We start from the raw sequence: 21,240 nt of genomic DNA, 5'->3' as shown, positions 1-21,240 counted from the left end.
GTTACCCAGCTGGAAAAATAATCCGGCCACAGAATGGCCGGCCATCCACATGGATGCCACTGATTTCAAGATACAAAACCTCCTCACAATGCACAGAGGTCTATATCCAAAGTCCAGCACCCTGAGGCTCTATGAGCAATGGAAAAAGAAAAAGTGAGGGTTAGTTTTAGAACCAAAGTCCAGGATGACAATGGAGCATTCAGAACACATCAGGAAGATAGCCCCACGAGATGAGCTACTTCAAGAATGCCTCGGGCAGGTGAAGATAGACAGTGATGAAAAAAGGGAACCAACATACACAATTAAGCTTCTGCTTAGGAGGTGCCATCAACACAGAGGAAGAGAAGATATCAAGATATGCTACCAGTGGCTAAAAAGGCCGCTTAAAGGACGAAGCAGAGGCTCTGATCATGGCACCACAAGAACAGGCCCTTCAAGCTGTGACAGCATACAATGAGAAATACTACGAAGTGGCTGGGATAGTTTACAAAAACATCCATATGGACTAGACGTCCCCAAGTCCCGATGGGAGATCTTCTGTTAGAGGTCTAGACAGACAAGCTGCTGTCCCAACCAACAAGAGATAGTGGTGGTTGATATTTCCCACATCCATAAACATAAACTACTTTATACTCTTTTTTTTTTTTTTTTTTATACTGCAGACACTTTATTCAATTTATTCACTTACAGTTACTTATTTACTTATTCAGTCACTTTAATTTTAAAACTGTATATACTGTACATTCTGTGTATTTATTATCTCATTCTTATTGCCCGTTTATGCCCTGTCCTTATCTTTAACGTCATGCTGCTCTGTTGTATCTTAATTGCCCCTTGGGGATAAATAAAGTCTCTCTGATTCTGATAAGAGCAGAAGACCACAGACATTGGTACACATAATGCCAATGTCAGTATAAGTTTCTAATCATTCAGAAAGCACTGAGTGAACAAGAAAACTGCTCATTTATGCAACATTGTTGCGTCCAGGATTTTTTTCCCCCTGCAGGTAAGTTGGCTGGAACATCACATTCTTTCTCTGTCTTCTGTCTCTGCAAAAGACTCTAATCATTAATCCAACGATGTCTGTGTGGGAAGCAGTGCTAATCAAGAATGGCAATTTGTCAAATTAACATCTTCAGTCGGGTAGGGAGGGAGAGGTAATTATTGGAAACAGCTGGTGAGTGTTAATTTGTCAGAAGGCAATCAACACTGGCAAAATCCTACACTGTTGCTATGGAGAAGAAAAAGCACCACATCTGTTCATCAGTGCACTAATCTGAGGTCCACACACCTGATGACAAGATCATTCATTTAGTAGATCATCATTAACCAAGTCTGGGGTTTTTTTTCTGTTGCTGAAATGCACATTAGATTTAGAGCATGAAACGACTACTGCTGGGTGCAGAGTGAGTTTTATTGTACTCTTCATCCCAATTAAATGATTTATATACCCGTCTTGTCATGATCTACACAAAGGAGCAATGAACTGGTTTCTTTTTCAAGATTATGTCAGAGATTTTCTCAGATATTGGAGGAGCCAAAATTTTACTAGTCTAGATGCTTATTTTTTACTCTACAAAGACAAAGCTGTTACACTAATACCACTGATCTACGCTATTTAAAAGATGAAAAGTTGTTTGACATGAATATTTATGCTGTTAATGCTGGTCTACAGTAAATCTAATATTCATGTTGTGAGTAATTTATTGCTGCCAAACCCTACAGTGATCCATGGGTGCTACTCTTGATTGTATCTTATCAATGCTGGACTTTGGTCCATATGTCTATTATAATAACATATCAGTGTGTACGCCTTAATAATGAACTCATTGTATTAGGCCACATCTGTGATGATGATAACTGACTGAGTTATCGTCATCAGCCTTTTTAGTGTAGGTTGTATGAAGCTGATGTCTTATAGGTTTGGTAAGCTACAGTAAAAATTCTGCCAGTGACCTATTGGTGCTTGTCTTTTTTTTCCTCGTCCAGTTTAAACTTTGTTTTCTCTAAATATTCTACCCACTGTATGATATCCAGCTGTATTACTACTAAAATAATATTCACACACTAACAATATTAAAATAGTAAACTCATGTGCTTAGCATTTACATTTTAGCATAGTTAGCAGCACTTCTAACAGTAACAAGTAGAGGCTTTTTGTTATAAAGGATGGCTCTAACCAGGGCTTAAAATGTACCAGAATGGACCACTAACCACATCATGTTAATGTTTTCATGCAGGCATGGTGACAATGTAGGATCAATGACTGATCACATGATTATCTAGCAACCACTGGAAAAATGAATATTCTTTAACCAGATGTGTGTGGTTCCTGGAGGCTGATGGCTACAGACAACAGCAACAGTGATGCTTGGTAACCACTGTGAGGTAGTCAGGCACGAACGTCAAGGAAGGTGGTAGAGAAGCAGACTATGCAGACATTTCAGGTTTTCAGAGGTGAGCAATTTATTTACAGTGAACTTAATTTAATGTATAACTTAACAAAACTTCCCCCAAATCAATTCAATTAACAAAACTCAACATAACATGGCTCTGGTGACACAGCTCACCTCTCCTCTCGCCTGCATCTTCTTCTTCAGTCAAGCTTAATGGCAGCTTGCATCCAAAACTGTTGCATTACTGCCATCTCCTGGCCATTAACCATCCATCACTCCTGAATCCTCAGATCCTCTTGATGAGACCAGTACTTCTCAAAAACGAAAAACCACCACTTTCTCTCCTGCATCTGGTAGAGACTGGCTTTAGGGCCATCAATATCCCTCCAATTGCCCAGCCAGTACCACTCACTCAACTGAGGGATCTAAAACTCTACACAGATTATCTAAAAACACAAAACCTCTACACACTTCTAACATGCACAACTAAATGGCAGTATTAACGAAAGGAAAAACCTCAATAGTCATGCATTTTACAGCAGAATCAGTTTCTTTTTGACTGTGTCGCAGTCTGACAGTCAGACTTCTAGTAACTGCCTGAACATACTTCCTTAGTAAAAAGAAAATGACATCCCAAACCTAAATGCTTCCCCTTTTCCTTTTCATTCCTGTGATGTGTTCATGCTACACATCTAAATAAAGTTGAGTTTCAGAAGAGAAGTGAGCATAAATGTAACATTATCTTAAGTTATGTTTTTGTGAAACAGCCTGCAATCAAAGTATACTAATCTTGTGTTGTATTCAAAAGTTGCATGAAAATATAGTACAAGGCAGTTCAATGCCCTATGCTGAACTGGTACAGAGCAGGCTGTGATACTTGTGGCCAGTTAGATCAAAGGTAGCAGACAATAATTTTTTGTTTAAGTTGATGAAGCTGCTTAGATTCAATTCTACACTTTATGCTGACTTTATGCTATTGTCTACAGGGATTGCTGGATGTCACTGGGTGAAAATGGTCACAAATAGGGTGCTGCACCTCAAACATGGTCATTTCACCTCATCTCAGTTTTATTTATATAGCCCCAAATCACAAGAACAATTACTTCAAGACACTTTGTAATAGACCCTATAATACTACAAAGAAAAACCCAACAATCAGATGATCCCATATAAGCAAGTACTTGGCTACAGTGGAAAAGTAAAACTCCCTTCCAACAGGAAGAAACCTAGAACTAGAACCAGGCTTAGGGGGGAAGAGCCATCTGCTGTGACTGGGTTAGAGGTGAGGGGAAGGAGTCAGGACAAATAAGGTGAGATTAATTATCGGAGCGGAAGGCTTATAGAGAGCTAGCATCTGCATTTAACAGAAACTATGTTAGTATTCAGAAATACAGTTCTGGTAATATTTGTTGCACAGATTCTCCACTGAATATGTTTACAGTATGTGTGTCATACACATTATATAATAACATCTCTGTCCCCTCTCCAGCCTGTCAGTCCAGTCAGCGGCCCTGAAGCTAACAGCTCTTCATATCCTCGCATAGGGCACTATCCTGGTTGAAAAACTGGATAGCTCCTGGATTGATGGATAATTTCAGCCTTTTTTAAAATGGAAGGAAATGGTGAATCGGGGAAGGGGAAAGTTGCAATACTCAGTGGGTTGAAGAACATTGTGTAGCAGATACAAAGACATATGTTGCTGCATACAAAGAGGATATATGCAAATATATAGAAAACATAAATAGAAATAGTTTACAAGATTAAGACAGCTGATAAGCAGGTGTCCATAGCATAGGAAAAAGAAACATCAGTTCATGTCTGATGTCAAATCTGTGTAATTATACAGCACGCTGGAGGCTTAGTGCATAGCACAGTGTTCTATAAATAGATATCCCCTGCAGCTTTGGAGTTAAGAGTTGGGTTAGTATGTGCATTAGTGAGCTTGCATACAACATGGATGACTGGAAGGTGACAGGGAGGAAGAAAAAGAAGTGATGAAAACCGCTAGATACTCTGTACGTCACTAGTTGTAGTGCTGCAGCTTTCATTCACTCTGCATTGACTCACAGTCAAGTGGAAAGAGATGAGCATTAACACAACTGCATGTAAGACTGGTAGTGGAAGCAGCCCATCAGCGAACACTTTTCCAAACTCCTGGCTGTGTCAGTTTTCCTGTTTAGATAATGTCCGAGTCTACACCCTTAAGATGTAGTGTGATTTAAATCTTCTCTATCACATATTTGGACACTTTTCTCACTGGTTTTGCTGAAGGTGTCTCACCCCAAATCACATCATATATGGCAATGTCACGTGAAAGGAGATATAAGAACAATGGATGCAAATCAGAGACTCTCAAAATTGTGATGAAATGTGATTTATCAGAAAATTAAATTCTATATAAATTGTAAATATTTAAATTGAGGTATTTAAGCTGCAAACTAACCTTAAAGTCAATTCAGTACACTTTTAATTGATGTAATATAATTAATATTTGTGGGGTTTTGCACAGCTGTTCAAAAACTATTCTGGGACCAGATATAAACTGCTTGTCTGTCAGTGTTTAAGAAGTGAATAAGCGTTTCAGGAGGTTTCTGATCATAATCTTCTTGCTGTGAAGTGGCTGTACTAATCTGTTTGTAGCAGTCAAAGAAAATCTGTTTTTCAAAGTTAACTATGGCATGATCACAATCACCAAATACTATGATTTAAACACTATAAATATATTCAGGTCCATATTAATATTTACAGTTTATTCATTCATTTATTTATTTTTATTAAAGCTAGCTAAAAGTCTGCAGTTCAATCACATCTTGATTGATTTAAAACCCCACAGTGGTGATCTACAGGGGTAAAAATACAACTGTGCCAACGTCCAAATACTTACGGACTATGGGATACGTTCTGGTTTCCATTTCTGTTGGCCAAGTTTTACTTGTATGTAAGCAATTAGCCTATGAAGCTAAATAAAATGTATCTAGGGTCCCGTCTACTTCACATTACCAGTGTTTTCAATGGTATCTGGTCAGCACGTTACATGAATTTCTTCCTGTATGGATGCAGCTTCATGCCTGACTGCCTTTTTGACTTCAGGGGGCTCGGTAAATTTTCATTTCACAGCAGGATACAAGCCTGGTGCAATGGTTATAAATTACCTTGTTCAGTCAACAGAACAGAGCAAATCTCCATCAATTATATATCCATTTGGCAATAAATTATTCATTAGAGACTTTTGTATGATGGAATTATGCAATTTGGGAATTAAGACACATTTCAGTGCAGATGCACAGCTAAAAAGATGGCTACGTTTCTCTGTAAATATAACACCTAGGTCACAGCAACATCACTTTTACTCTGACTCCATACATATGGGCATATGGGTGCTGTCTGCTGAAGTTCACTTTACTGTGATTCATTAAAAAAAAAGAATTTTATATATCGTCACAGTCTGCAGATTATGAATAATATACTAAGTCCTTATCAATTTAAATCTTTCAGTGACTGACCTAATGGGGGTACTCTACAAAAAAAAGCTGAAGTAATGTTTTATTCACCTAAAATGTGTTACAATTTTAATGAAACCTGGTCCACTGTGTTACTGTGTGGAGGGATCAGACGGTCACATGGGGGCGCTATTGTTAAATATCAAATTGTTACAGTCCTTTGTAGGGCAGCTGTGGCTACAATGTAGCTTGCCATCACCAGTGTGTGAATGTGTGTGAATGTGTGTGTGACTGGGTGAATGACTGAATCCAGTGTAAAATGCTTTGGGGTCCTTAGGGACTAAGTAAAGCGCTATACAGGCCATTTATCATTTACTGGTGACCACAGGATGAACCGTTTGGCATCAGGTATCACAACAGCAACACAAACTCAAACACAAATGAACAGCAGAGACTCTATATGTTGGGTGTTTTTTATTTCCTGTTTGCATGGCTTTAATCAGTCTGTTTCAGTCCACACAACAGCAAGATCACAAACAGTCCTCTTTCTTTACTCAAAGCTTTGGTGTGTATGTGGATTAGTATGTGCATTATTGGAGGCATTCTGCCTCCAATAATTGTCACATTTGCTGCTTTTCCATTCTGTTTCGATGTTTGAAGAGGCAGCATAAAGGGGTGTGGGGGGGGGGGGGGGGGGGAGAAAAAGAAACAAGAAGCTGAGAGCTGAGCTAAGCTGCGTATTCAGATGAAGAGTGTAATTACAGCAGAAAGAGCACGCACATGGCACTGGTGCAGATACGTTTACACAGTGTGCTGTGCTGGGGTATGCTCATTACCAGAGATGGAGTTGAGAGGGAAAAGCTAGGGCAATCCTTCGCTCTCCTCTGCTTGGCATGTGAACGAGCTCTGTTTATGAAGAGCGGTAAGCTGATGCTTTTCCTCACTACAAGCGGAATATCCCCCGTCCTTTTCCTCCTCCTCCCACACACACACATACACACATCTATTTGAATGTGTGTATGTGGAGGAGGACAGGTGGAAGGAAATGGTGCCCATTTTCTTACTACTTCTTCACCACACCGCCGTTGCTTTCGACATTGACGGGTATCGTGGTTTCTGAGTGCTCAATGGCCGGTTTGATCAAAGGAGCCTCCACGGTCAGCACGCCTTCAGGAGAAAGGGCAGAGGTCACCTTCTCAACATCAGCTGAAGGGGGGAGGCTGCGAGGGAGGAATACGACACAATTAGGTCAGAAATCAGAAGAAAACAAAACAAAACCTTGCTTCTTAGTGAGAAAAGGATCAGTGCTACAATTTAGTCAAAAACTAACAGGACCAAAGCGTTTAGTAAAACGAGTAAAGTTCAGTTGCAGCTTAGTGTGTGTTACTCTATGGCCCCTAGATGGCAGCAGAGCCCTATGAAGCTAAAGTCTACCAAGACTCAAGAAGGGATGAACCGCTTGAAGGCTGCTGCTACTTTTCAGAGCATGAAATTTAGCTATCAGCAGCCCGCCAGCCAGAACAGATCAGCCCATGAACTAAAGAGACTCACAGTATCAGAGTCACGATTTTAGAAAAATTAATCACACTTATGAATAAATCAAATCCAATTTAGAGGACGAACACCAAAGGCAATAACAGTCAGCCACAATAAAATTTGTACTTCTAAAACCTAAAGTCTTCAAGTGAGTAGTTGACATACTGCATGGGCCACATCTTCCTTAAATTAGTTTGATTAATGGCAGGAAGTGATCAAGAGTAAATCAAGATTCCTTTCTATTCTTTCTCAAGTAAAGACAAACTCACGTGTACTTCCTGGTGAAACTTCTGGACACAAAACCATGCTCATCTTTCCTCTCCTCGTGCTTACCTGTGGACACAGACAATGTACTTTAAGCTAGACTGAAAGATATTTTTGCTATAAGGAGCAGTGCAAGAAGACATCTTGTTTACCATAGTAAAATAAACCTGTTGGGCGGAACAGTGCATACAGACTTCATTCCACTAATCTAAGCCTTAATTTATGCACTCTACTTTAGCACCTAATGAAAATAATAAATTGGATTGTATAAAGTATTTCTTACTGGTGCACAGTTACTTTTATGGAGTCCAGCCATAATCTGATTTGGACTTTGTGCTTTTTCAAAGCATTTATTTATGTGATCCAGAGATTGCTCTTATGCTTAGCACAAAGACTACAGGCATCTTCCATCACCTCTGAAAGTTAATAATAAGCATTCTGTTTCTATTTTTAAAACTGGGCTGTGATAACTAAACCTGGAGATGAATGGTTGTTGAGGGTTTTTTTTTCCCCAAGTTGGTTTAGTTTATTTCTGTCTGCAGGCCTTCAAAGGTGCACACCTGTGTTGTTCTTTACTAGCATGGATGGAGGAGGTCTAAGGCAGATGAGAGTGAGTAACTGGTAGAGGGGTCCAAGGAAGAGACGTCTGTGTGTGAGGTGGAGGTGTAGTTGGAAAGGCATTCATGGCTTTTCACTTAAAGAGGCTGGACAAAGAGTACAACCGGTTTAAACAGAAACACTGTAATGTTGCTGTGCAGTAATATCTTCAGCAATATACTTCATGTAATTGTTTCCTCAAACCCATTACATGTATTCTTTATAGAACTGCCGTTCTCTGGTGGAAGAGTGACAATTGTCACTGCTGCCCTGATTTGCGTAATCAGGGCAGCAGTGATTGCAGATCAGGAACCTCAACAACGTGGGCCTGAACACCATTAACCATGTCTTAAAAAGCAACCATATGGCCATGAAGCAGCTCTACAGAGTTCCATTTCAAAGGAACTCAGAAGTTGTGAAGGAGGCCAGATGCTGTAATACCTTGTCATATCATGCAGTTAGAGTCAACTGGAGTCACTTTTCATTGTAATTTTGCTTTTACTTAGAGAAGAATGTAGCTTGAAGCTGAGGGAGCACATCATGTCTTCATTTATGCTGATGAAGTCGGCTCCTGTAAAGTCAGGAGTTGTGGAAGGAACCTCACTGGATACAGGGCCACTTTCAGAGTTCCAGGACAGAGGGGTGCCAACATACCCACGTGTGCTGCCATCTCCAATGATGGTGTCCTATGCTATATCCCCACCATTCACCCATCCAACACCGAACGACTCATAACATTCCTGAATACACTTCATGAGAGGCTGATCCAGCCTGAGGAGAGAGGGCTGTTGAGGACTGTCATGCCGCTCTTCGCCATTATCTAGGATAATGTGGCGTTGCACCAATGAGTGGTTTACAATACACCCACATATAATGATGCATTTCCTCCTAGCATGTGCCCCATTTTTTTTTTGTGAATCCGTTAGAGGAGTTTATTATCACCATCCCTATGAGCAGATACCCTTTCTGAATGCAATGACTGCTGCAGCCCAAGAAATAGGTGAGAAGGACTGTCAAGGTTGGATACGACATGAAAGAAGGTTTTTTTTTTTTATGTTTGTTTTTTTTCCTCGGTGTATTGTAAGAAAGAATTTTGAGTCTGATGTGGATGAAGCCTTGTGGCCAACTCGTCAAGACAGAAGGGACTGAGTATCAATAGTGGCTGTTTCTTATACTGTAATAGATTTTATTTTGGTTTACTGTATTCATTTTGAATATATGTATTTTCTGTAATATGTACAGTATCTCAGTTTTCAGCCAGTTTGCATCAAAGCATTTTTGATTCTTGATCCCACTAAGCACTGCATTTTGTATTTTGTTGTCCGCTGCTCAGCTGGCGGGCAATGATTGATTAGAAAAGCTCATATACTTGTTTGCAAATTGTGTTGTTTTGAAGGCAAAATTAGCTTTTGGAGGCATAAACAAAATGTGTCACTTTGACCATCAGTGCGTCTGTTAGGCTTGTGTGAGTTGTCTGCTGCATGACAGCAATCAAGAAAAGCTGTAAAGCACTAAGGATATACATACATGTATTCATAGATTTCTAAAATGTTTCATAAATGATTTTTTCAGAGTTTTAATTTGCATATACAGGGAGTGCAGAATTATTAGGCAAATGAGTATTTTGTCCACATCATCCTCTTCATGCATGTTGTCTTACTCCAAGCTGTATAGGCTCGAAAGCCTACTACCTATTAAGCATATTAGGTGATGTGCATCTTTGTAATGAGAAGGGGTGTGGTCTAATGACATCAACACCCTATATCAGGTGTGCATAATTATTAGGCAACTTCCTTTCCTTTGGCAAAATGGATCAAAAGAAGGACTTGACAGGCTCAGAAAAGTCAAAAATAGTGAGATATCTTGCAGAGGGATGCAGCAGTCTCAAATTTGCAAAGCTTCTGAAGCGTGATCATCGAACAATCAAACGTTTCATTCAAAATAGTCAACAGGGTCGCAAGAAGCGTGTGGAAAAACTAAGGCGCAAAATAACTGCCCATGAACTGAGAAAAGTCAAGTGTGCAGCTGCCAAGATGCCACTTGCCACCAGTTTGGCCATATTTCAGAGCTGCAACATCACTGGAGTGCCCAAAAGCACAAGGTGTGCAATACTCAGAGACATGGCCAAGGTAAGAAAGGCTGAAAGACGACCACCACTGAACAAGACACACAAGCTGAAACGTCAAGACTGGGCCAAGAAATATCTCAAGACTGGTTTTTCTAAGGTTTTATGGACTGATGAAATGAGAGTGAGTCTTGATGGGCCAGATGGATGGGCCCGTGGCTGGATTGGTAAAGGGCAGAGAGCTCCAGTCCGACTCAGACGCCAGCAAGGTGGAGGTGGAGTACTGGTTTGGGCTGGTATCATCAAAGATGAGCTTGTGGGGCCTTTTCAGGTTGAGGATGGAGTCAAGCTCAACTCCCAGTCCTACTGCCAGTTTCTGGAAGACACCTTCTTCAAGCAGTGGTACAGGAAGAAGTCTGCATCCTTCAAGAAAAACATGATTTTCATGCAGGACAATGCTCCATCACACGCGTCCAAGTACTCCACAGCGTGGCTGGCAAGAAAGGGTATAAAAGAAGAAAAACTAATGACATGGCCACCTTGTTCACCTGATCTGAACCCCATTGAGAACCTGTGGTCCATCATCAAATGTGAGATTTACAAGGAGGGAAAACAGTACACCTCTCTGAACAGTGTCTGGGAGGCTGTGGTTGCTGCTGCACGCAATGTTGATGGTGAACAGATCAAAACACTGACAGAATCCATGGATGGCAGGCTTTTGAGTGTCCTTGCAAAGAAAGGTGGCTATATTGGTCGCTGATTTGTTTTTGTTTTGTTTTTGAATGTCAGAAATGTATATTTGTGAATGTGGAGATGTTATATTGGTTTCACTGGTAAAAATAAATAATTGAAATGGGTATATATTTGTTTTTTGTTGAGTTGCCTAATAATTATGCACAGTAATAGTCACCTGCACACACAGATATCCCCCTAAAATAGCTAAAACCAAAAACAAACTAAAAACTACTTCCAAAAACATTCAGCTTTGATATTAATGAGTTTTTTGGGTTCATTGAGAACATGGTTGTTGTGCAATAATAAAATTATTCCTCAAAAATACAACTTGCCTAATAATTCTGCACTCCCTGTATGTTATGTTAACTCTAAAACTCATGCAGTTCAGTGCTACTGAACCACACCTCACCAGACTTAATCAGCCTCTTGTATCTCAGATGCCCTGCTATGAAGTTGCTGCCCTTCATTCTGCCTCTGAATACAGTAATATGTTTGTTGTTACAACGAACCGATAAAGGTTGCGGTCCAGAGAGAGCTGTCCGCTTTTCAACTGGACCAAATTGATTGTGTAACACACACTTTTTCAACAGCTAAACGAAGGGTCATTAGTTTTGACCGACAGCTGTGGAGAGGTTGCACTTTGGTGTGTTTACAAAACTCTTCATTACACTGTTGTGTTTAAAATATCATCCTGGGTCACTGGTGATACATGGGGTGGAACATGGGGTGGCAAATTCCACTTGGATTGAATTTCGTGCTTTGTTTATCTTGGTGTTTCTGATGAGGTTCAGTCTCTGAGCTGGGAGATGTTGGGTACAGTCGGGGACTGAACACTGGACCTGGACAAGATCCAGCAGTCCTTTTAAAGTAGTGGACATACTGGCTAAGCTGCAGCTAAATCCCCAGCTCTGAGAATGGGATCCTTTGTGAAATAGCAGGCAGTGAGGCTGAGATTCACTCAGAGAAAAGAGAGCCCAGGGCTTCAGAGAACTAAGCTGCTATCTGATCAGTTCCACACTTTCTTCAGGTCTGCTTTGCTCCTGCCCGTCCTGGATGGACAGTGAGGCTGTTTTAACATTGTTTTCATGCCTGAGCGTCTTTAAAAGTCAACTCCCACATTTTGAACTGTGTCTTGTTTTGCGTCCAGTGGGCTTAGAGTCAAAACCCCCTGACCCTCCCAAGTCCCTGAACACATTACTCTATTGTCTCAATATGTTATGTAACTATGTAACCACCTCATGCTTTGTTCAGTTCTATCAGTTTTTGTTTTACAGAAGAAAAAGAGGCACTTAAGAAAACTAAAGTGAGACAGTGTGCATATCAACCAGTACAGCTGTCTAAAGTGTGTCACTCAAGGAACATCATACAGGAAAATGACACCTTAGGTTTCAGGACATAAAACACTATGCCCTTTCAATCATTCAATAAGGAGAGCGACAGAAATCAAATAAGTGCTCACCCGAGATTTCCACCACGCCATCTTTTGTCTTTACCATCAAGTCCTCAGGTGAGAAGTGGTTCACATCCAGCGATACCTTCCAGCTGTCTTGGGTCTGCTTGATCTCGGAAATGCCGCTGCTCAGCTGGCGGGACAGGGCCCGAGCCTGAGCCTGCTGAGCCATCATGTGGGTTGGATACATCAAGGGAGCATGCGGTGTCATTAGTTCTGGAGCCAGGATGGATGGCCTCAGGTACCCTGGCCAGTGGGTGCTGGGAAATGCTGCGATGTCCTCGGGCAGGGCGGGCATACCGAAGGTCTGGTCAAAGATACGGCTGCTCTGGTGCCAGTCACGAAATGGGTCCCAGCTCGGAGTGCGGAGCAAGGTGAAAGGAATACGTCTCTCAGCCATGATGATCTGGGAATTTCTTCTAAGCTTCAGAGGAGTGTTGCTGTGTGCAGATCAAGAGCCCCTTGGCCTCTCTGGAAGTGTTTTCTTAATGTGCTGTCTGCCTCTCAGCTGAGAGCTTTTATACACAATGACACCACCCCTTATCAACAGAACCCTCCCTTCAGACTCAAGCCCCATACCTCATGCCTCCAGAATGTTTTACGAAAGCACTAGAATATCTATTTATAGCGGAAGTAGCACTGGAATGGAATCCAACAGGAAGACCCTCCCATGTAACAGTTGCCCTAGGCACTGAGTGCTGTGTGTAAACCCCCTTCTCCTCTCCCTGTGCATCTCAAAGAGCCAGAAGAATCTGGGAGGCTTCTGTCCGTCTACTTACAAGCTAACATGCTATTCTTAACAACGCTATGTTGCGCTATGAACCCATTCAGCCCTGAATGAAATACATAGTAGAATATCAGTTTGGTACATGAAGCCAAATGACTTGACTGGATTAAAACTGGAGGAAAATCCACCATGTTCACACCTGCCTATTCATATTTCTTTGTCACAAAGGGGGAATTAACAAGCTGTAGTGTCTCAAGTCTTCTGTTAACCTGACAGTCTTTCATTGTTTACTGGATGTTAGTGCCGCGTGATACTGCAATTTTGGTATCAATCCAAAACCAAGTAAATACACGGCCAGTATTACTAATACTAGTACACATATTTTTAAACTATGAAGGCAGTTTATCTAGGGGGGGAGTAGTATGTCATGATTTATGACATTAATCGCCAGTTTCCAAATTCTGAATACATTTTAATGACCGCTAAATCATCATGACTTTTACTTTCCACATGAAGTAGTTGAAAGAATCCACAATGACCAGGTACTGTTTAGTCTCTATCTGGAACAGATCATTTCCAACCATGGCCCACGGTCTTTGTGGGAACTCTTTAGGTAGCATGGTTTCTTTGTGTTTAGTCCGCTCGCAGCAGCAAGTGTCACAGGTCCTGATCACTTTTATTAGCTCACTGCTCAGGCCTGCTCACTGCTCAGAGAGAGCTCTCTAAACAACAGCGGGTGACTTGAAACTGACTCATGACGTCACGTCTCTTTTCACGCAGCTCCTCTATGGCTGACCTTTAGCCTGGCACCGATGCCGAAACCTTGAAAAATGAGTGTCCTTTATTATTTTTCACCCCCCCACACACACGCACACACAACAACCCAGCAGAAACGTTCCTACCTCTTAACATTTACCTGATACTAGAACATTAAAATCAGCTAATTTAGCTGAGTTGGTCTTACTGGTCGTGGTCTGGTCCATGCTGCTCATTGTCACAGTTTACTGGCAGTCTTGATGGAAGTGTGCCACTGTTAATTTAATAACTATCGACCAGTGGACTTTGCTGCTGTGACACTTAAAGTGTCTGCTGTGAAAGGTGTCCTATTGAGCTGTACACTTCTGACACAAAGTGAGCAGGTGTCACAGGGACATGCCTCTATCTCTCACAGTGTTACACAGACAGAGAAGAAGAAAAAAACTAACATAAACTGACAGTTCAGCTACAACAGTGATAGTAACTGAGAAATCTCGAGGAAGTGTTCAGACGGAAATGGAGGTTATGTTAATTTATTTGATATATATGGCAAAGTAAGTATTTCTGGAAAATATAGCTCAGGTCTCAGTGTAAGAAATCTAATCCCTCAAAGTTACAGCACAGGATGTGAGATCTGCCTCTAAAATAAGCCATATCTTCCTCTCAGCCCCAGTACTTAATAGAGAGAGGCTTCATGTTTTTGGTCAAGGTTCTCATCAGTGCCATCTGTAGGAAGATACATACACAGCACCAACAAGTTATCGCTGACTGCACCTGAAGGCAGAGAGAAGAACTCAAAAACTGGATCATTTCCCCATTTGTTTCTGTTTATTGTCAGGTATAATAACTTGTACAATACAAAGAATGATTTGTAGAATCAAAGGGGCAATGTTATACTTGGAATAAATGGTCAGGCTGCAGAGCATCACAGCTGGGATAAGTGTGGTTACACTGGAAATGCATGTCATGAGACCGGGTGAATGGTAAGGAAGACTTAGGCTGATCCCTGATTGTATCACCTGTTTGTTAACCACCCTCATGGAGGTGCAGACACAGCCTGCTGCCGTGCCTGCCAAGCCATCGCTCATTATCTTTTGTAGCCAGCAACTGGGGAGACCTCTGCTAGAATTGTATGGCCAATTATACAAGGGATTGAAATATGGAGTGACTGGAAATGTACAGTAGAGCAGAGTAATTGATTCTTCAGGCTGCTTCAGGCCGAGTCATCTTCCTCCCTCGGCACAGACAGAGCCACAGCAGCCCCGCGTTACCATGAGTCATTATATCGGCTGGGGACGCGATAATGGCAGTCATGGGAGTAACTGTGGGTGAATGCTCAGTTCAACCGACTCAAAAATCAGAGCTCCTTAAACACATAGCAGTGAATCTGTGCACTGCTTGTTGATCTGATAACAAGAAACCGATTCTGTATCATAACTTGGAGCTTTACAGTACTTTTCTCACATCTGCAGCAAACCCATCTCCAAACCATGATCCAACTGCTTCACAGCAAAATGATAAATATATTAAACAATAAATAACCTAATAAATAAATGAATAAATACAGCGAGTTTCATAAATAGCTGAGATCAACTCACAAATGTGCATGGAGACTTTTTGCAGTACGGTACCATACAGCAGCTCATGTAAATCATTACCTCATTGATCTTTGCAAAGGAGGTTCAAACTCACACACACATACACACACTCACACAGTCTCGCACATGATTAGCATAACAAACGTAATTACTTAAACAGGGAAGAGAGTAAAAGTATGTAACACATACAGCCCCCCCCCCCCCCCCCCCCCCCCCTCCCCGTTTCATTCACCTCTGTTTGCAAAGGTCAGGGGGAAGGGGCAGGGCAGATTCACCCTGCTGGCACATCTCATTTCCATCAGGTCCCCTGATGCATCATGCTGAACATACCTATTCAAACTATATGGAATATACAGTGCATAGTTTACAAAGCCAAACTTAAGAGAGTTTACATCTGTACAGACAAATCTATGCAATACAGTTTTCTCCTAAAAAAACAAAAAAAAAGTTATTTTTATTTCTTTTCCTGATTCATCCTCTGACTTCTCTTTTGTTCTCTTTTTGTTGATCTGTGTGAACCGGAAGTCTTTGGGGCTGATGAGAGAAAAAGTGATTCTTTGAAATGTACAGTAAGCTGTGTGATTTCGATGTGTCTGCCTTCTTTTCGTCTTCTACTCAGCCCCTCTTTTCAGGATATATTTGATATATATCTATATATATATATATATATACTTATAACTGTTGTTAACTGTTATTGAATGTATTTTTGGTAGCTGTGTGGAAGATGAGAAGGAAAGTGCTAACATACATTTGTTCTTTGGGCTCAGCCAATTCATTTTAGACATGTAAAAAAGAAAAAACCTTTCCTTGAATGTGTGAGAAGACATGAACAGTGACTGCCAATATCATGGTATTGTGCTATATCAAAATACATTTTCCTCTCTTTGATCCAGGCTCTGTGTTAGAGATAGAATGGTCCATGGTGAAGGAGTTTGGATCCCGGTCTGTACAGGCTGTGCGGCTTCTGCTGAGGACTTGCTAAGGATACGTAATGAATCTACCGGAGTGCAGCAGGTTTAACAGCACTTCTCCTTCTTTTGTTCCCTTTTTTTTTTCTTTCCTTTTTTCTCCTTTTTTCATTCTCGTTCTGCTGGTTGCCATCAGAACCCCGGGCTGTCATAGCTGCTGCGGCTGTAATAACTGTGGTGGCTGCGGGAGCGGCTCCTGCTGCGACTCCAGCTCCGGCTTTGGCTGCGACTCCAGCTGTGGCTGCGGCTCCAGCTCTGGCTCCGGCTCCGGCTCCTGCTGTGGCTCCTGCTGTGACTTCTGCTGCGGCTGTAGCTGCTGTAGCTGCGGCTGGATCGTGACGGGCTGCTGTCGTAGCTGGAAGATGAAGGACTGGGCCGGTAATATGGGATCGGCCGCTTCCGAGCACTGGAGGAGGAAGAAAAATAAGGGTTTGAACAGTTAGTCCTATGTCCTAGTCCTATTTCCTATGGTTAGAGTGTTAAATCTGATGTTAAAGCATGATTAAGGCAATCAGTGTTAGGTCTCAGAGTGGTGACGTGTAATTAGTACAGGATCTGAAAGAGAGCAGCTATGTGGGTTAAAAAGAAGCTTCTCAGCCACACACACACACACACACACACACACACACACACACACACACACACACACACACACACACACACACACACACACACACACACACACACACACACACACACAAACATAGCAGAAAAATGCAAGTGTTTAGTTGAAGTTCAAGCTTAGATTGCTTTGTTAATAGCCACCCTGGAAGTACTTCCTGTAAAGTAATTAGCCGTTAGTTCCTTAAAGAACCTCATCTTCTCAGTGGAGGGCAACACCCAGAAAATAAAAATCAAGAGTCAGTGGTGCAGGGAGAGATAAACGCTATCAAGGTATCCCTGCTGCTATGAGGTGCATTTCACAAGCAGCGCTGTAGATAACTCAACCCCAGCTTTTGTCTTCTACATTGGCTGTGGGAATCAACAGTATGAGCAATAAGGTGTGTGGGGGAAAGAGGGGGGGCTTCCACTCTAATAAACCTTGATAGCGCTTTAATCTTTGCATCCTTTGTGTTACAACATTAGTGCAGAAACACAGCAGGGTGCAGCTCTAGAGTTGGAGTGAGTTTCAGGAAAGAGATGAAGAAGCGGAAAAAGGACAGAGGAGGAAGCCTGGTTTACTCATGGGAGCTCTGATGATTTGCTGCTCAGCCAAACTTCAGAAGTCACGGTATTGGGGTCCTGCTGCACGGCAACTGTTACCGGGGTAACTAGCCGGCAGCAGTCGGGTTCAGCAGCAGCCCGTTGTCCTGGTGTCGGGACCTTTAAGGACTGAAGTGAAAGATAACAAAGTACACACATTTCACCCATGGCTATTTACACTCGAACGAGAAGGTTGCAGAGGTAACACAGGGAGAGGCTGAAACACATTTCATCTGCAGGGGGGATTTTCTTCTTCTTCCGTTTGTCTGAATAATTAACTCCACCTAAAAGCATTTCTATTGGTAACAATGAAACGATCATATGAGAATAAATTATGAAATCTAAGAAGTAAGCAGGAAACAAATATGTGGATGAGTCTAATACATGGTTTTAAAGAGACTCATCAAAATGGAATAGAACAACTGGAACAACTAACTTAACCAATGAAATCTTTTGCTCAGTTCAGTTAATTTTCATTTTACATCCTCATTCTTACGTCTTATTTTATATCTCGTATTGAAGCACTTTAGTCACAAATCACTCAATATTAAAAAAAATAAGGGCAATAACTGAAACCATTTATCAATTTAAGTGACTAGCTCAGATCCTCAGATCTCATATTTACATACTTTCTGAGATGTACACTTCTATCCGTGTAATGGTATCCGTGTACCTGGGCTTCAAATAATGTGTACAGCACACAGAGTTAACTTATGGGCGACCGTGGCTCAGGGGGTTGGGAATCGCATCTGTAACTGGAAGGTTGCCGGTTTGATCCCTGGGCTCTCTGTCCTGGTCGTTGTGTCCTTGGGCAAGACACTTTACCCTACTTGCCTACTGGTGTTGGCCAGAGGGGCCGATGACGCGATATGGCAGCCTCGCTTCTGTCAGTCGGCCCCAGGGCAGCTGTGGCTACAACTGTAGCTTAGCTCCACCAGTGTGTGAATGTGAGAGTGAATGAATAGTGGTATTGTAAAGCGCTTTGGGTGCCTTGAAAAGCGCTATATAAATCCAATCCATTATTATTATGTGTAGATGATTTGCACTAAGCAAACACGTGGATTTAAGAGAGAAATTGAATAAAGGACTTTTCTTGGATCATATTTACACTGCTCACAAAAGGAAGACTTGATCATCACAGTATAACAGACAGTCAAACTTCAGCTGTCAACATGTCCAATTAGAAAGTATAAACCATGGTGAATCAATTTCACCTGCTTTGGTGTAAATAAAAGCAGCAATAAGTAGACTGGAAGGGCAACAACAAGGCAATCCCCCCCCCCCAAAAAGGGGATAATTTTCCTATACACCAATGCTCTTTCCTTATCCCCCCCGACAGTTTTTTCTATATTTATGCTTTTTGCTACTGTCCTTGTCACTACTGGTAGCATGAGACAGTACCTGCACCTCATTGAGGTAGCATAACTTTTCAACTCCTCCAGGAAGGCATGATCATATGTGCAGCATCTCACAGTACAGTCTCAAGAGTGTGAAGGACATACAGGCCATTACACGAGGAAAGCTGGACAAGCCTGTAGAGCCAGCAGCATGACCAATACAAAATGACCTTCAGTGGTCTATTTATGTGCATGTTTCTGACAAAATTGTCAGAAACAGACTCTATGAGGGCGGCAAGAGGTCCTGATGTCCTTTAGTGGGACCTGTGCTCACTGTACACCATCATGCAGCTCAACTAGACTTCACCTGTAAACAGCAGAACTGGCAGGTCCTCCCACTGCTGCCCTGTTCTCGTCACAGATAAGAACTGGTTCACACTGAATACATGTGGAAACATGAAACAGTCTGGAGTCTGTGGCAGATGTTATACATTTACAGCATCATCCAGCATGACTGGTGTGGCAGTGGGATGGTGATGGTCTGGGGATGCATATCTTTGGAGGGGTCCCACAGACTTCCATGTGTTGACCCTCTACAGCCTGAACCATGAAATACTTGCCAGAAAATTCAAATTCAAGTGTTTATTGAACCTTCTAACAAATAACAAAAAATAAGATTATAATATATCATAATATAATTTATGTTTCAATTTGTGTCATTTTTGCTATATCGTGCAGTTTGTTCACAGTAACACTGTGTGTATCTGATTGTGTGTGTCAGGTTTTTAAGGTAAAAAACTAATGTATCAAATATGATCCACTTGGCGTTACAGGGTTAACCCAGTGCACCCTGACTGCTTTTAGGTACGAGGATCAAATCCTCAGATGGTGTCAGACTTTATGCTGTTCCTGGAACTTGACTTTACACAAGTTCATTGATTCAGGTGTGGGAGACACTATCCATGTCTCAGTGGGACTGTGGGCAGACATTGCCAACTGGTCATTGCAGGTTTTCATTTGTTTTCATGAACTAGACATTAACATTACTAGGCTTGATACATAAAGACTCAAACTGATATTTGGATGTTGGCAAGTCAAACCAAGGTGGAATTTACTATAAAGCAAAACAGGCAATTTCACTTGCATTTCTGCTTTTGTGTACTCACAGTTTTAGTTGTAAGTCTACACAGAGCTGTATGTATCTGGTCCCAGGTACCACCATAAGGCACATTTTTTGCAGTTTCAGTTCAATCTTTCTACTGAAATGACTCAGAAACACCATATGATTTGTAGTTTTTGTTGGTAGCATGTTTGCTTTTAATTCATACAGTATTTCAATTCTCTAGTGCTATAGTTAGGCAATAATAAAAACTTGTTTAGTGAGGGACATTGCAGTAAATGAAAGTACAAAACTATTACACATGGTATGTCATCTCTAAAGGAAATGAAACATGATGGCAGAGTAAAAACCCAAACATAAAGGACAGTGATCACTTTATGTCCCTCATGATGCCCATAGAAAGTCTGAAATAGATGTTTAAAAGCAGGAGGTAACATTTTCTGTCTACCAGAGCTCCACCCTTATAATGACTGCATCCATTTATGCCTGTGGTTTTTCATTTTTATTCCACATAAAGGATTTAATGGCTCTTAATGGGTTTCTTAAAAATTACCAGTCGTGAGTTGAAACAGAAGCAAAATCCCTTCTCTTTATTTCTTTTGCCTGCCTTTGTTGTAATTTGAAGCTATGAAAGAATGACTTTTACCCCAGCATGAGTACCGTCCTGCCAAATCATGGGACATGCTTTAAGTGTAACGCATTAAAGTGTCTCATATTTAAGAGCCACTCAGGCCTGTGAGAAAGAACAAGATACATGGCTGTGTTATTCTGGGGCTCGGTCCTTGCAGGGAAGAGCAGAAACACACACACACACAATGTGAAGGAGAAGTGTATTTAATCATGTGGTGTTACCTGGTGATCCTGCGAGCCTCCATGAAGCTGGGTGAATCTCTTCTTCTTTTGCGGATAGGTGAGTAGCTGCGTGAACGGCGGCGAGCTCGGCTGTCGGTGTCAGAGCGGTTGGCACTCTCCCTGTCCCTGTGTGACACACAAATCAGTCACACCATCGACCAATGGGAGCATATTATAAATCTACTATACATCAGAC

The 21,240-nt window shown here is 41.6% G+C and overlaps 2 protein-coding genes across 6 annotated transcripts in view; both read right to left on the bottom strand.

Annotated features, from left to right (window-relative positions):
• Positions 1 to 6,295: 6,295 nt before the first annotated feature.
• On the bottom strand, positions 6,296 to 12,995 carry hspb1 (heat shock protein family B (small) member 1). Its single transcript, XM_085288355.1, has 3 exons — positions 12,493 to 12,995; positions 7,642 to 7,705; positions 6,296 to 7,056 (listed from the first exon to the last, which is right to left on the bottom strand). Exons 1-3 carry the CDS (start codon positions 12,881 to 12,883, stop codon positions 6,900 to 6,902), a joined length of 612 nt encoding a protein of 203 aa, XP_085144481.1. The 5' UTR covers positions 12,884 to 12,995; the 3' UTR covers positions 6,296 to 6,899.
• Positions 12,996 to 15,782: 2,787 nt separating this feature from the next.
• srrm3 (serine/arginine repetitive matrix 3) overlaps positions 15,783 to 21,240 on the bottom strand; it is a 142,896-nt gene continuing 137,438 nt past the window's right edge. For all 5 annotated transcript variants that reach the window (XM_085288350.1, XM_085288353.1, XM_085288351.1 and 2 more), the window contains 2 exons: positions 21,045 to 21,170; positions 15,783 to 16,938 (listed from right to left, as the gene is read on the bottom strand). In XM_085288350.1, coding sequence (XP_085144476.1) covers positions 16,665 to 16,938; positions 21,045 to 21,170 — 400 coding nt within the window. In that variant the 3' untranslated portion in view covers positions 15,783 to 16,664. The remainder of the gene's footprint in view (positions 16,939 to 21,044; positions 21,171 to 21,240) is intronic.

This window comes from Mchenga conophoros, linkage group LG10, assembly GCF_057382185.1.
Source record: "Mchenga conophoros isolate Kocher_MC1m ecotype Shallow Benthic linkage group LG10, M_conophoros_male_GT1.1, whole genome shotgun sequence".
Lineage (NCBI taxonomy): Eukaryota > Metazoa > Chordata > Actinopteri > Cichliformes > Cichlidae > Mchenga > Mchenga conophoros.
This window is presented reverse-complemented; position numbering and strand designations above follow the sequence as displayed.

What these genes read in the sequence shown, in the direction of transcription:
- hspb1 (XM_085288355.1), bottom strand. Translation starts at nt 12,883, where the DNA reads ATGGCTGAGAGACGTATTCCTTTCACCTTGCTCCGCACTCCGAGCTGG. An exon ending in TGGCGTGGTGGAAATCTCGG is followed by an intron (nt 7,706 to 12,492) that starts GTGAGCACTTAT and finishes CTGTGTCCACAG; the next exon opens with GTAAGCACGAGGAGAGGAAA. An exon ending in AGTTTCACCAGGAAGTACAC is followed by an intron (nt 7,057 to 7,641) that starts GTGAGTTTGTCT and finishes CCTCCCTCGCAG; the next exon opens with CCTCCCCCCTTCAGCTGATG.